This window comes from Phacochoerus africanus, chromosome 2, assembly GCF_016906955.1.
Source record: "Phacochoerus africanus isolate WHEZ1 chromosome 2, ROS_Pafr_v1, whole genome shotgun sequence".
In the NCBI taxonomy this organism is placed as follows: Eukaryota; Metazoa; Chordata; class Mammalia; order Artiodactyla; family Suidae; genus Phacochoerus; species Phacochoerus africanus.
This window is the reverse complement of record NC_062545.1, coordinates 27,528,591-27,542,428: the sequence shown is the minus strand read 5'-3', so window position 1 is coordinate 27,542,428 and position 13,838 is coordinate 27,528,591. Positions and strand designations below refer to the sequence as shown.

General features: G+C 41.3%; 1 protein-coding gene across 1 annotated transcript in view; it reads right to left on the bottom strand.

Moving 5' to 3' along the window:
- Window positions 1-3,649: 3,649 nt before the first annotated feature.
- Window positions 3,650-13,838, bottom strand: part of MAP3K5 (mitogen-activated protein kinase kinase kinase 5) — a 215,670-nt gene continuing 205,481 nt past the window's right edge. The window contains exons 27-30 of the mRNA XM_047770111.1: window positions 9,218-9,330; window positions 7,143-7,255; window positions 5,397-5,473; window positions 3,650-4,416 (exon numbers count right to left, since the gene is read on the bottom strand). Of these exons, the coding sequence (XP_047626067.1) occupies window positions 4,356-4,416; window positions 5,397-5,473; window positions 7,143-7,255; window positions 9,218-9,330 (364 nt within the window). The 3' untranslated portion in view covers window positions 3,650-4,355. The remainder of the gene's footprint in view (window positions 4,417-5,396; window positions 5,474-7,142; window positions 7,256-9,217; window positions 9,331-13,838) is intronic.

The window sequence follows — 13,838 nt, the reverse complement described above, 5'->3', positions numbered from 1 at the left end:
CCAAAACATCACCATCCCCTTTCCAGGGGAGGAGTTGAACTTCTTAATGCCACCCACGCCCCTCCTGTCTCCTTTGTAACTTCATCCCTCCTTTCTCCCTACGTGTCTTCATTCAAAGGGCTCTGTCTTGTCTTTGATTCTGAAAATTTCTTCCTTTGACTCCCTCACAAATCAATTGTCATACCTGTTGCTCACCAAAGGTAATAAATATGTGGACTTTGTCTGGTGCCATCTTCATCTTATCATCTTTGTTTAGCCAGCTATGGTCTTTCTCACCTGTTTTTAAGAACTTTCCAGGTCACAAAATCAAATGACCTGTTATTATCATTTTTTTTTTTTTTAAACCCAGCATTCTCCTAGAATTTCTGCAGCCCTTACCCCTGATCATCTGCCTCTTGGTTTACACAACTGGCCTGGTTTTTCTCATTTCTCTGTGGTCAATTCTCATCTTTTTTTTTTTGCTGATTTAAATTCCTTCTCCTTCTCAACTCAACCTGAAACATTCCTCCTCCTAAAACGAGGAACCTTTCTATCACTACCGTTTGGCACAGCTCTCACTTACTATTATCTCCATCCAAGTGACTCCTAAATCCAGAATCTATACCCTTGACCTCAGTCCTGACTTTCACCAGTGCATTCTCAAGGGTCTCCACACATTCTAGCCTGATGCCCTGCCATTAATTCAGCATGTCCCAAACCAGCTCCCTCTTCAAACTTGCCTATTTTTTTATTACTCAATGAATTTATCATACCTGTAGTTGTACAATGATCATCACAATCCAATTTCAAACTTGCCTATTTTTGGATTCTTCTCTTACTCACATAGACTCAGCATCTAACCTTTCCTCTTCTTTGTCATCACTGCCCAAATCAGATTTCCCTCATCTTGTCAATTCATTGTTTAATTCCTATTGTTCTTACTCCTTCTAGACACTCATTCACATCTGAAACAGTCTCTGAACTTCTCTAATTTCATTCCCTCTAATTTACCCAACCCAACTTCCTCAGGTTAATCTTCTAATACACAACTATTTTACACACACTCCTGTGCTCAAAAACTTTCATAGATCCCACATTTCTGCGGAATGAAATACTAACTTCACTTCCTTCCCTGACCACCCCCAATCATATTCTGAGCTCTCTTCTTCCACTTTCCACGTTTCACCTCTAAAATTCGTATTTCCAGCCAAGTTAGAGCTAAAATGAGTTAGATTTTTTTGTATGCCCTAATGCAATGTAAAAGTCGTTGATTTTCTCTAGAACACCTTGAAAATCTCTTTCTGCCTTTATTCTTGGTGCTCTCTGCCCAGAATGATGTCTCCAGTCCTGACTAGTTCAGTACTTCCTTTCTTTCCAAGACCCAGTTTGAGATCCACCTCCTCAGTGAAGCCTCTTCCACCTGCCCTGGCTCCCAGCAAACCTTCCCCTGAACCTCTCCAGGGTCACTGAGTTTGCCACTTGTCCAGCCTTTAACACAGATGAGACGTGATTTCCTACTGCAAATTTGTCTCTTTGATGAGATTAATTACTCTGTCTTCTCTTTCCTCACAGGTGTCCATAAAGTCTGGAGCCATTGATTATTTTATTTGTTTACACACTGCAGATGTCTGTGATAACACACAGGCATTGCCTGCACTCTGAACTTGATGGACTTCATGCATTTCTCTTGTGATGCTACAGTGCCTCACACAGAGCAGGTATTCCAGTGGGTTAGCAATATTTCTTCACTGCCAAGTTTAGGAATGAATGAAAAAAAAAATGAAATGACAGAAGTTGGAGAAAGAAGTCAAAATGTGATTAAAAAGAAACATTGGATCTTCTTTTCCAAGCAAATTCCAGTTTTGTTTCTCACCACCTGTGCATAATTGTTTGGTTACAAATGGTCTTTCTGGGCTCAGGGCTCAGTGCTGACCTTCTCCTCTTCTCTATAAAGCTTTTCTTGATTCCCTCTGGCAGTCAGATGTAACCATAGCATTTGCTACATGTACTCTTGTCTCTATTGTCTAAATTCCACCTCTGACAGTGAATTTCAGGGACAAGACCTGCGCCTTGTTCATGCACCACAGTATGTGGTACCCGGTAAGTATTTAATAAATACGTTTGAATGAATGGTAAGAGAGAACAATAGTAGGCAGCATCTCAGTGAGTACTTTCTGCTGAGCACTGCGTTAAGACCGCACCTGCATCACTTTGTTTAAATCTTACAACAACCCCATGTTATTTCTCCTGTTTCAAATGAGGAAACAGACTTGGAGAGGTTAATTCATTTGCCCAAGGTTGCCAAGTGACAGACCTATGTGCATAGACTCTTGCTACAGTGAATGAACAATGCCTAGTAACCATCATACCACCACCTCATTGGGAAGGGTCTCTGTTTACCTCTCCAAGTGGCATATAGAATTAGGAGGCGGGACTTGATAGTGTTAAATTACTTGTAGAGCTCTGCCCCCACTCCCCAAACCAACAAAAGCAGTTTCTCTGAGGTGGTGGCATCAATATTTTTTTAAAAGCATCCAGGTCATTTTAATGTGAAGCTGGTTTGAGACGTGCCCAGAGTGATGCTGAAGGCCTTTCAATGCAAACCTTGTATGAAAATTGGGCCATAATGGTATTGCCTTCTTTTGTGATAAAGACCCCAAATTCTGGAAAGAACCTGATGATACTAGTCAGGGGATATAACATGAACTATGCAGGGATGGAGGAGCATTTGCCCACTGAACGAGGATAGGAAGACCATCCCAAGGGAAGAGTGTATCGTTAAAGAGTCAGCTGAAGATGGGTAGCTTGATCCTATATATGCTCTAAAAGAAGCACTTTACCATTTATGAGTGGGGATATGAACTGTTAATAAAGAGGTTACCCTGTGCTTCAGTAGGAGCGAAATGATATATCATTTAATTGACACCTCGCCTCCTTCAAGATTTCCTCACTGGCTGCAGCAGGCCACTATCCGTTCTGAGACAGATTTAAAAAAAAAAAAAAGATGCAGCTATGTTGTCGCAAATATCAAATGGGGACACATTGGTGAGAATCTTTTGCATTCTCTAATGAGGTATATAAAAAACATATTAGACACTGATTTTCACATGGAAATAAAGATGACTCCTGTTTTATCAAAGGCTTTTCTCTATAAATCAAAGTCACGGTACATGGACAGCTCCGTGATTTCTCTCTTGCATAATGAACAGGTTCCTCTGTATTTTAAGAAAATTTATCTCATTCATTCATCTAGGAGCTTCGAACTTCATCCTATTACTATGGACAGGCTTATACGGTATAATACATATCCACTTAACAGGAAAATATTTCCCTCAAATATGAGAACTAAAATTAAGGAGGTAGAAGACACAGTTTTCTCCACTGGGGTGCCTTTCGAGGACCCTGAGAGACACAACAGTCATCCTAGGTAACTTGGGGCCTTGAGAAAAACGCACTGCCTTTCTGGTATCGTGTTTTTCCGCACCCTCATTCTTACCACTCTGCAGCCCTGCGAAGCGACCTGGACATCTGCATCCGCTGTCCTTTGACTACTGGAAGAGAAGACAGATTCTATCTGACGTTAGCATTGGAGAAACGGTCAGAATTTTGCCACTGTAGTTATCTACATTGCCAGAACAAGATACGCATTCTTCAGAACTGATCACAACAGTCTGTGGAGAGTCCTTTTACTTTTTTGAGTAAATATGACACAATGGATAGCTTTAGAACAAGCTAACATTACTAGGATTCGGGCAGGTACAACTGGTACAGTTCAGTAGTACATCAATGACTCAAACGAATGTACTCTAAGCCGGAAACTTAAGTTACAAAATATAGTCAATATTACAATTAATACAGGTAAGTAAAAACCATCGCTCTCAGATTCTGCACACTTTAAAAAAAAACCCATGAACTTTATACAATGATCAAAATTACGCATTTCTACTCAGATTATCAGGGCATATTACAAACACACATAAGCCTGAAAAGTTATGGTCACATTTTGGTTTTGTTCCAGTGATGCACAGTCATATGAAATGTCCTCTTCGTTTCGTGTGAAATAAACCTGTGGCTGAAGTGCAATAGCTGCTGAATTAAAAATATTCCCATAAAAATGTTTAGACTAACATGATCCCAAACATCCCAGCGTTTAGGATTCTTCTGAGTCCTTACAAAGAGTCCTTATGAATCATAGAAATAGAAGCAGGAAATTTCAGTGTATTTTGTTTTGTTTTGTTTTTGACACAAGTAAACAAATACTGGATTTAAAGTGCAGCTTCTTTCTCCTCTCCCTTCGATTCTCCCTCCCCAAGAAGACCAGGTCCACATGCGTTTGTGGAATCTCCAGGGAAAGTTGCAAACAAATGGAGTGACAGTCAAGTCTGTTTGTCTCGAAAGTCAGTGATGGCTTTCCACAGGGCACACAGCATCCCTCCTCTGTTTAAAGACACAAGAACATGGTGAAAAGATCCCTTCATTTCAAATAGTGCCCTTGAAACATGAGTGACTTCCTAGCTGTCAGCAGCTCTGATCAGAACCTGAGATCCCAAAGGCCAATCGGTTACTATGTGTTTTTTTGTATATATTTTCTCCTCCTCCCTCCATGCCTTTTGTTTCTACTCCCACAGACTACCAGGGCCCAAAGCATCCTTTCAGATTTTCAGCACTTTTGAAATGTGTCTTTATAGAGATGGGTGGGAGCAATGAGTTATGTACGTGCTTGGCCTGATAGGAAAAAAACCCAAATTATTGTAAGAAATGATAGCAGGTCATGCCACATATCTGGATGGCAGGTCAGCCCCTCATTCTAATATTTCTAATAAGCATGGCACAATCATAAACCCAATCTGAGCATTTCTTTAAGACAGCTTTAGAATGGATGGTCTTAGTGTGAAATGTTATCAAGAAAATTCTTCCAGCTGGTTTGCATTTACTAACATAGAAATATTAGGGAGTTCCCGTCGTGGCGCAGTGGTTAACGAATCCGACTAGGAACCATGAGGTTGCGGGTTTGGTCCCTGCCCTTGCTCGGTGGTTAACAATCTGGCGTTGCCGTGGGCTGTGGTGTAGGTTGCAGATGTGGCTCGGATCCCGCGTTGCTGTGGCTCTGGCGTAGGCCAGTGGCTACAGCTCCGATTCCACCCCTAGCCTGGGAACCTCCATATGCCGCAGGAGCGGCCCAAGAAATAACAAAAAGACAAGAAAAGAAAGAAAGAAAGAGATATTAGTATTACAGCTCCCAATAATAGCCTGGTCCAACTAACTCAGGTTACTCAGAGCAGCAGAGAGCCAGAGAGCTCTGCCCAGGACTGCAGAGCTAGTAAGAGCTAGTTGGGGACCCAGCCAGCAAGGACCTAGACTTCTGAACCTCAGCCCAGTACTGTTCCCACATAACTGAATGGAAAGAAAAGTGGTACCTTAGTCTCAGGCATTTTAAATCATCACGTGTAACATAGTAGAGAACATCCACTAGTGAATAATCCTCAGCCAAAAACTGTAGAGAAAACATGCACAAAAGATGTTTTATTGCTTTTGATAAGTAGCAAACTACCCATAATGTAAACATTGGCAATAATGAAAAATAAACCTAAAAGGAAATTCAGTAAAGACATAATCTTTTGGAATTATTAGAAAAAAGTACCCCCCCATTACAAAATAATTACAAAGGAATAATACATCCGTATGACTTCCAAGTGCCTAAAGTAAAGATGACAAGCAGCACAGAATTTCTGATTGGTCTTCTGATGGGTAGGTAAGACTTGCCTCTAATTATATCTGCTGCGCTATAAGATAATGTTTGTGTTTAAGAGGTTTAGTGGTGTGGAGTTTATTTTTCTCAAGTGGATAAAAAGTGTTCCTAGAAAGGTGATTCTCACACTTAATGTCTGAACTTATTTTTCACGGCTAATAAAAGACACTTTCCAATAATTACTATAAAATCAGTAGGTGAATATAAGTGAAGCTTTCAATTTTAAGCCTTTAAAAAAAAGGCAGTGATTTAGTGAATCAATTACCACTCCTTAAATGTGATTTGAGTCTAAGTTAGAGGGATAAATAATTTGGAGATCTTGATTGGATGCATTATTTTCCACAGGCAAAGCAGTTGTTTCAATTTATATAACCTCTTATGCAGATTCCTTAAAGAGACCCTAAACTGTATTTAGTGGTCCAATAAATTATCAAGTCAAGAGACAGACAGTTTTATTCTTATTTTAAATTTTTAAGTATAAAACTGAAATTGATGTAATATTGTATTAACAGGCCCTTTCAATAAAATAATAAAAATGCAACCTCTTATTGTACATATGTGTGTATACATATATATAATCTTAAAATGGAGAAATGCTGTTCATGCTGACTACAAAAGTCTTATGGGGGAGAAATGAATTAGGTTCTTAGAGATATAAGACAATCGATATAAAAAGGTTTTGTTTTTGAAATAAGTTCACCAACTAGTCTATTTTATTCTGTAGCAATAAATAGCTCCTGCCCAGTGGAGTCTAAGAATGTCACAAGAGAATTTAAAAGTTAACAAACAAGAGGAACAATTAGAAACAGAAGAACTTTGGGAGTTCCTCTGTGGCTCCAAGGGCTAAGCCCAGGCATATGGTTTGGGCTGCTGCTGTAGTGAGGGTTCAAGCCCTAGCCTGGGAACTTCCACATGCTGTGGGTACAGCCAAAAAAGAAAAGAAACAAGAAGAACTTTTTTCTTTTGGTTCTGTCTTGATTTTTTTCTCCTCTTTATTTTCAATTCAAAACCATAAAAAAATCCTTAGGGGTTCTGGGCCACAAGCTTTGGTCTGCCTCATTGTCTTTGCAAGAAGGGTTTTCCCTTCTTGTCTCCCCCGCCCCGAACCTCCATACAGATGGTTTATTCCTATGTATTCTTTTAGACTAACTCATTGACCATATTCTCAAAGAACCTTCCCCAACTTCTCCTTCTCTCTGTCTCATAACACCTGACGACCTTTCTTTAACAGAATGACACCTGTATCTGTGGAATTATTTGGTGATCGTCTGCCTACCCTAGTCCCTGAGCCTCAGGAGGGCAGAGCTAGGTCTGAGATTCCCGGCAGTGTATCCCCTCTGGCTCACCCATCGAAAGCACTCAACATTATGAGACAAAGTGAAAGAACGCTTGTCCCACAGAAAGTTTTCTTTACCCGACTTATAGTGTCTTCATCAGCTCCATTTTCTCTCAGCCAGTCAGTAAGCTCAGAATCTTCAGTATTTGTGCCAGGAGAATTTGGGTGACACACAGGCAATCCAGGAATATCTAGAACAGAATTGGGGGGGAGGGAGAGAGAGTCTTAGCTTCAGCTAACAGGTCATCTGAGAACCTCCTAGTTAACAGATATTTATTGGTACTTTAAAAGATGTTTTTCTATCAGAATGTAATTAATAGAAACCATTGAGATTAGTGGTATACATGATAACATAACTAAAACTCTTTAAGACTGCTTAATATACTAGTAATAGTAATGATACTACCTTATACCTTCATATCAATTTTATAGCTTCTTAGAATAAAATGGTGCATGAAAATTGCATTGTGTGCTTTTCTTTCTTTCTTTTTTCTTTTTTGTCTTTTTAGGGCCACACCCATGGCATGTGGAGGTTCCCAGGCTAGGGGTCTAATCGGAGCTGTCGCCATGGCCTACACCACAGCCAAGCCAGATCAGAGCCATGCCTGTGACCTACACCACAACTCATGGCAACACCAGATCCTTAACCCACTGAGCGAGGCCAGGGATCGAATCTGCAACCTCATGGATGCTAGTTAGATTTGTTTCCACTGAGCCATGAAGGGAACTCCTGTACTGTGTGCTTTTCATGCAACAAAGATGAACATAAATAGCTGAGAGCCATGTAATTACAATAATCTATTTTTCTACTATTTGCAATAATGTGGAAGAACCATATACCTGAACAACAAAAAAAAAATACATCTTATTTCCCTCTAAATTGGTTAAATAAGATTGTCTAAAAATTAACTTTCACCCCCCAATTTCTCACAGAACAGATTTCTTAAAAATTCCAATCAATGACTTTTTTAAAAAACAAGATATAATTGACATATAACATTGTATTAGTTTAAGGTGTACCCAATTCATGACATTTTATTACTGTGTCTTTATTCTATTTAAGCCTTGTCAAATTATAAGGGGGGGGGGACATCAGAATACTCAATATGCAAATGCAAAATGCAAATAATGCCAAAAATGCAAAATAGTATTATTTTATTCTAGTAATCTCATTTTGAAATATTTGAAAAGAAATAAAGACCAAAAAGTGGAGAATGCTATTTATCTCAATAATATATGATCTCAGGAAGAGATGAATATGAATTGTCTTATTTTTACTGTACTTATAAGAAATGATAGTCTGCTACAATTAAGAACTGGGGAATTTCCTCCTGGCTCAGTGGTTAATGAACCCGACTAGGATTCATGAGGATGTGTGGTTCAATCCCTGGCCTTGATCGGTGGGTTAAGGGTCTGGCATCTATGAGCTGTGGTGTAGGTCACAAACTCAGCTCGGGTCCCACGTTGCTGTGGCTGTGGTATAGGCCAGCAGTTGCAGCTCCGATTCACCCTCTAGCTTGAGAACCTCCATATGCCCAGGGTGTTTCCTTTAAAAAAGAAAAAAAAAAAAAAAGAATTGGCTATTACTATTATTATTTTTTTTTTGCCACACCTGTGGCATATGGAAATTCCAGGGCCAGCGATTGACTCCAAGCCTCCACAGTGACCTGAGCCACTGGAGTTGGATTCTTAACCCATTGGGTCACAGTGGGAACACTCAGAACTGGATATTGTCTCTCCCCCCCGCCCCCCCCCTTTTTTTTTTTTTTTTTTTGCTTTTTAGGGTCACACCCATGGCATATAGAAGTTCCCAGGCTAGGGGTCAAATCGGAGCTACAGCTGCCAGCCTATGCCACAGCAACTCAGGATCTGAGTTGCGTCTGTGACCTACACCACAGCTCATGGCAATGCTGGATCCCTGACCCACTGAGTGAGGCCAGGGATTGAACCCGAGTCCTCATGGATACTAGTCGATTTGCTTCCATTATGCCACAATGGGAACTCCAGAACTGGATATTGTTTAAAAGCAATTTCTCTGGTTGTGGTGCAAGTGCCAAGTTCTGACAGTCATGAAATAAAGCTGGCTGTTGGCTTTCTAGTTTTTTGTGGCCTCCTGGTTGAACAGTATTGCTTTAAGATTTTCTGCTATTCACCTATTGGTTGGGACTTAAGCTTCAGGTGTTTAATTTCTTGGTCTTTTTCTTCAATAGCTTGATGAAGGAGTGCTTGTAATTCTTTCTCTTTCTGAACCAATTCTTCCAGTAATCTGCAGAAGAAAATGATATTAGTTGACACGGTGATAAAGCTGGAGCCGCCACAGAGTAACCTTTTAGACCTGGGCTTCTCAAGCTGTAAGGAACTCAGGCACCCATGGGATTTTACTGAGATGCAGATTCTGACCCAGCAGCAAAGATGGGGAAGAGGGGTTCTGAGATTCTGCATTTATTTATTTATTTATTTGGTTGCACCCTCAGCATGCAGAAGTTCCCAGGCCAGGGACTGAACCCACGCCACAGCAGTGACAGCACCAGATCCTTAACCCACTGAGCCACCAGAGGAGTCTGAGATTCTAATGAGCTCCCAGGTAATTACTCATGTTGCTGGTCCACAGCACCCCCCTACCCCATGTTGAGAAGCAAGGTCCTGGAAGATGTATTTCCAGACAAGAATTGAAAACCCCCATCGCCAGGGGTCTGCCCAAATCTTCAGAGATGTTATTCTATTTCTTTTTATGACCATAAATGGCAAAAAAATGCATATATGATATTGACAGATCTATATTTTACACATGTGGCCCGTCATCAAAAAACAATCAATATTGAGTAATATAGCAAATAATGCAAGACGGAAAGACAGTCATTTGTTTAAACCATGAAAATTTGAAAAGTAACTATAAGGGAGGTTGCCTATGGTCCCTGGCACGTAACAAGTTCTCAGTAAATGTTGATGGTAGTCCCTGGGGTTGTGGTGGTTGTTACTCTTATTCCTCTTCCTTCTAATGGGAGCAATGAAATGGGGAAAAGGGTAGCTGTGTTCCTGGAACATTCATTTCTTAGTTGGCATCTGATGCATTCTCCATAGAAATAGGGAGAAACTAAGGCATCATTATACGTGTTTTCCTAGCCCTGAAAGGTTTACTGCACAACTGAGAACTAGCTGGGAACCCACTCGCCATTCCCAACACTGTTCTCTGAGAAAACATTCTAAGTGGTGAGAAGAGAGATATTCTGCTTTTTTAGAAAATTATCTCTGAGTAACTTGGATTCAGAATTGTAGTAACTTAAGATACATAATTATTTCTTTAAAAGATCATCAAGGTAAACCAGTGCACATGCTCCAGCTCTTAGCAAGCGGCATTTGTTTCACTTTCTGAGTATTGAGAGATTTAACTCAGGACCACATACCTTTCCAAAAGTTGGTTTCTTTTTTCTTTTTCTTTTTTTTTTTTTTTGTCTTTTTAGCTATTTCTTGGGCCGCTCCCGCGGCATATGGAGGTTCCCAGGCCAGGGGTCCAATCGGAGCTGCAGCCACTGGCCTACGCCAGAGCCACAGCAACGCGGGATCCGAGCCGCGTCTGCAACCTACACCACAGCTCACGGCAACGCCCGGATCCCTAACCCACTGAGCAAGGGCAGGGACCAAACCCGCAACCTCATGGTTCCTAGTTGGATTCGTTAACCACTGCGCCTCGACGGGAACTCCCAAAAGTTGGTTTCTGCTTCAGCACACATGGTCTGAAGGCAGCACAGCCCAAGTGAAGACAGCCTTGGGTTTGTATCCTGATTCAGCCACACACTTCCTGCCTTAACCTTGATAAATGACTTCACGCCTGTGGGCTTCAGTTTTCTCATTTCTAAGAAGGAAAAGTAGGACTTCCTGGAAGGATTTCTGTGAGCAGCAAATGAGACAGTATAGGTAAAGTGGCAAGCATCATGCCTGGCTTTCAAAAGAGCTGTTCTATTCCTGCTGCAGCCTCAGGCCCTGGAAGAGAGCCCCCCCCCCCCCTTCCCCCTGCCCCTCCCCGGGCTCCAAAGGGTTTGTTTCCCTGACTCCCAGTCTCCACCCCTTTCCCACAGGACGGAGACCTGAGAGGTAGGAGAAGGAATCATAGTAGAGAAGGTAGCAGAGGCAGAACAAAAGGAAAACACAATGAGAAGCAGAGAAAATGGTTCCAGGATGACAGCTTGTTTTAAAGACCACTCTGGGGAGTTACAGTCTTGGCACAGTGGAAACAAATCCGACTACGAACCATGAGGTTGTGGGTTCGATCCCTGGCCTTGCTCAGTGGGTTAAGGATCTGGCATTGCCGTGAGCTGTGGTGTAGGTCACAGACACGGCTCAGATCCAGCACTGCTATGGCTGTGGTGTAGGCCGGCAACTACAGCTCTTATTAGACCCCTAGCCTGGGAACCTCCATATGCCACAGGTGTGGCCCTAAAAAGACAAAAAAGAAAAAATAAAATGAAAAATAAAGAAGACCACTCTGGAGTAAACAATGCATGGTTATATGGATTAAGCCATATGTACTGAAAGCCAGAGGGAAGCAGAGGGATTAAGGAAGGTTTTTATCTCTTCCAACACAAGTGATATTCAAAGAAATGGATATCAAGCTGAGTATGAATTTTGATTTGGCAATTTTTTGGCCAGCTATATATTTTTGTCTTTCTTGCTAATTTACATGTATGGAATAGTGATGGCATATTCTTAGTGTCTTCTCAAAGAACACAGTGAAAATTTCTAGAGCTTAACCTATGTTTATCTAGACTTTTTATCTTAAAATCTCTTTTTTTTTTATCTTAAAATCCTTTTTATCTTAAAAGCCAGAACTTAACACTGGAGGCACAGCATTGACATACCATCTCACCTGTCACAAATGCAGCTCTCAAAGTTGATTCTTTGAAGGGCGAATCCAGTCCATCAGTTTTATTTTTGCCTTGTCTTCAATGAGTAGGGAAATCTTTTGAAACCAAGGCAATTGCCCGCCTTTCTGTTCCAGAAAAATCTGGCAAGGATCAGCCATGAGGTCATTTTTTTCTTTTTTTTTTAAACTCAGATGGGGAGAGGGAGGAAGGTTGGTTGGTGGGTAATTCCAGGATGGCAGGAAAAGGAAATTAGATAACCAGTCAGCTCCTCCTGAGTTAGATTTTAACCACCTCTGCATTATTACTCCAACTCCTTGTGCAAAGTGAATTATTTTCAGAATATTTTCTGTAAACATGTACTTAAATTTAAGTAGAACATACATTCTAAAACTGTTTTGTTACTTTTATCACTTAGTGTTATTGATGACCTATCAGTCAAGAGCTGGTTAAACCTGATGTACCTTCATCAATGATCATCCTAAATATGGGCTCAAGATTTCTAAACTCAGAGGTTACAGTCTCTTCTAAAAACCCAGTAACATTTCCTCTGAGTTCTGCAATGTGTGTATTCTCTATATCAAGTAATATTCTGTTGGAAATTACAAGGACCAATATAGACACGACCACTTTCCTATTTCCATTGCTTAGTACTTGGACTAAAGCAGCTGCCCTTCTTTAAATCACATGTGAAATGAATGTGGCACTTTGTCTCACTTTTCTGGGAGTGATAGAGAAGTTTGTGGGAGATCATAATAGAAAAATAAAAAAGGAAGCCAGTAACCCTATAGATTTCACAGATTTAAGTGATATGTAGAGAAAAAACAGAAACTCGTGGGCAGTTGTGAGAAGTACAACTACATGCTAACATAATAAAGAAAATGTTGGGAGTTCCTGTCGTGGCGCAGTGGTTAACGAATCCAACTAGGAACCATGAGGTTGCGGGTTCGGTCCCTGCCCTTGCTCAGTGGGTTAGGGATCCGGCGTTGCCGTGAGCTGTGGTGTAGGCTGCAGACGTGGCTCAGATCCCGCGTTGCTGTGGCTCTGGCGTAGGCCGGTGGCTACAGCTCTGATTCAACCCCTAGCCTGGGAACCTCCATATGCCGCGGGAACGGCCCAAGAAATAGCAACAACAACAACAAAAAGACAAAAAAAAAAAAGAAAGAAAGAAAACGTGGAAAGACCTGTGGGCAGGTGTGGGAAGCAGGCCCTCGCTAGCTGATACCCTAGGAAAAGAGATGAGAAGACTCGAAGAACTGAGTTGGAGAAGGGCTGCCCTCCGGGACCGCACAAGGAGCAAGAATGCTGGACAGAAGGCAGGGACAGGGTAGGAAGACAGGGCATCTCAAAAGGGCCCAGGAGAGAAGGAAAAGGCTGCACTTAGGAGAGGCGGGTTCTGTTGACACAAGCCAGGGTGTGTAGATAGAAGGTTTAGGGCCAGAGGAGCAAACGGACCAGCTCATTGGTAAATAAAGTAATTTTACTGTCAGTGTAATTGTAACTGGAAGCCATGGGCAGAGCAGAGGGTGGGGTGGCTGGACCCAAACAGTTAAGAGTGCACCTGTCTCCTCCAGAGATCACAGAGGGGTATGAGAAAGCAACTCCACTCAGGATTGGGCGATGGAGAGTAAACTAAAGAGAATGGATTCGAGTCCATAGCTACCATAACGGATGGCATCATAACTGGACCATTACTTGAGAAGAGGAGGAAATGAGGAACAGCAAGATTTAGACAAAGTCTAAAAAAAAAAATTTCAAATTCTTTTCCACCATGTAATAAAGACAGGAAATAAAGAGTTGGGTTTCAGAGGATAAGATCTGGATATGGGAGTCAGAAAGCCACTTTCCCTTTATCCAAAAGGATTTCTGTATGTAAATCATAGAAGAGATGCATGGGTCTCCTTAATCATCCAAT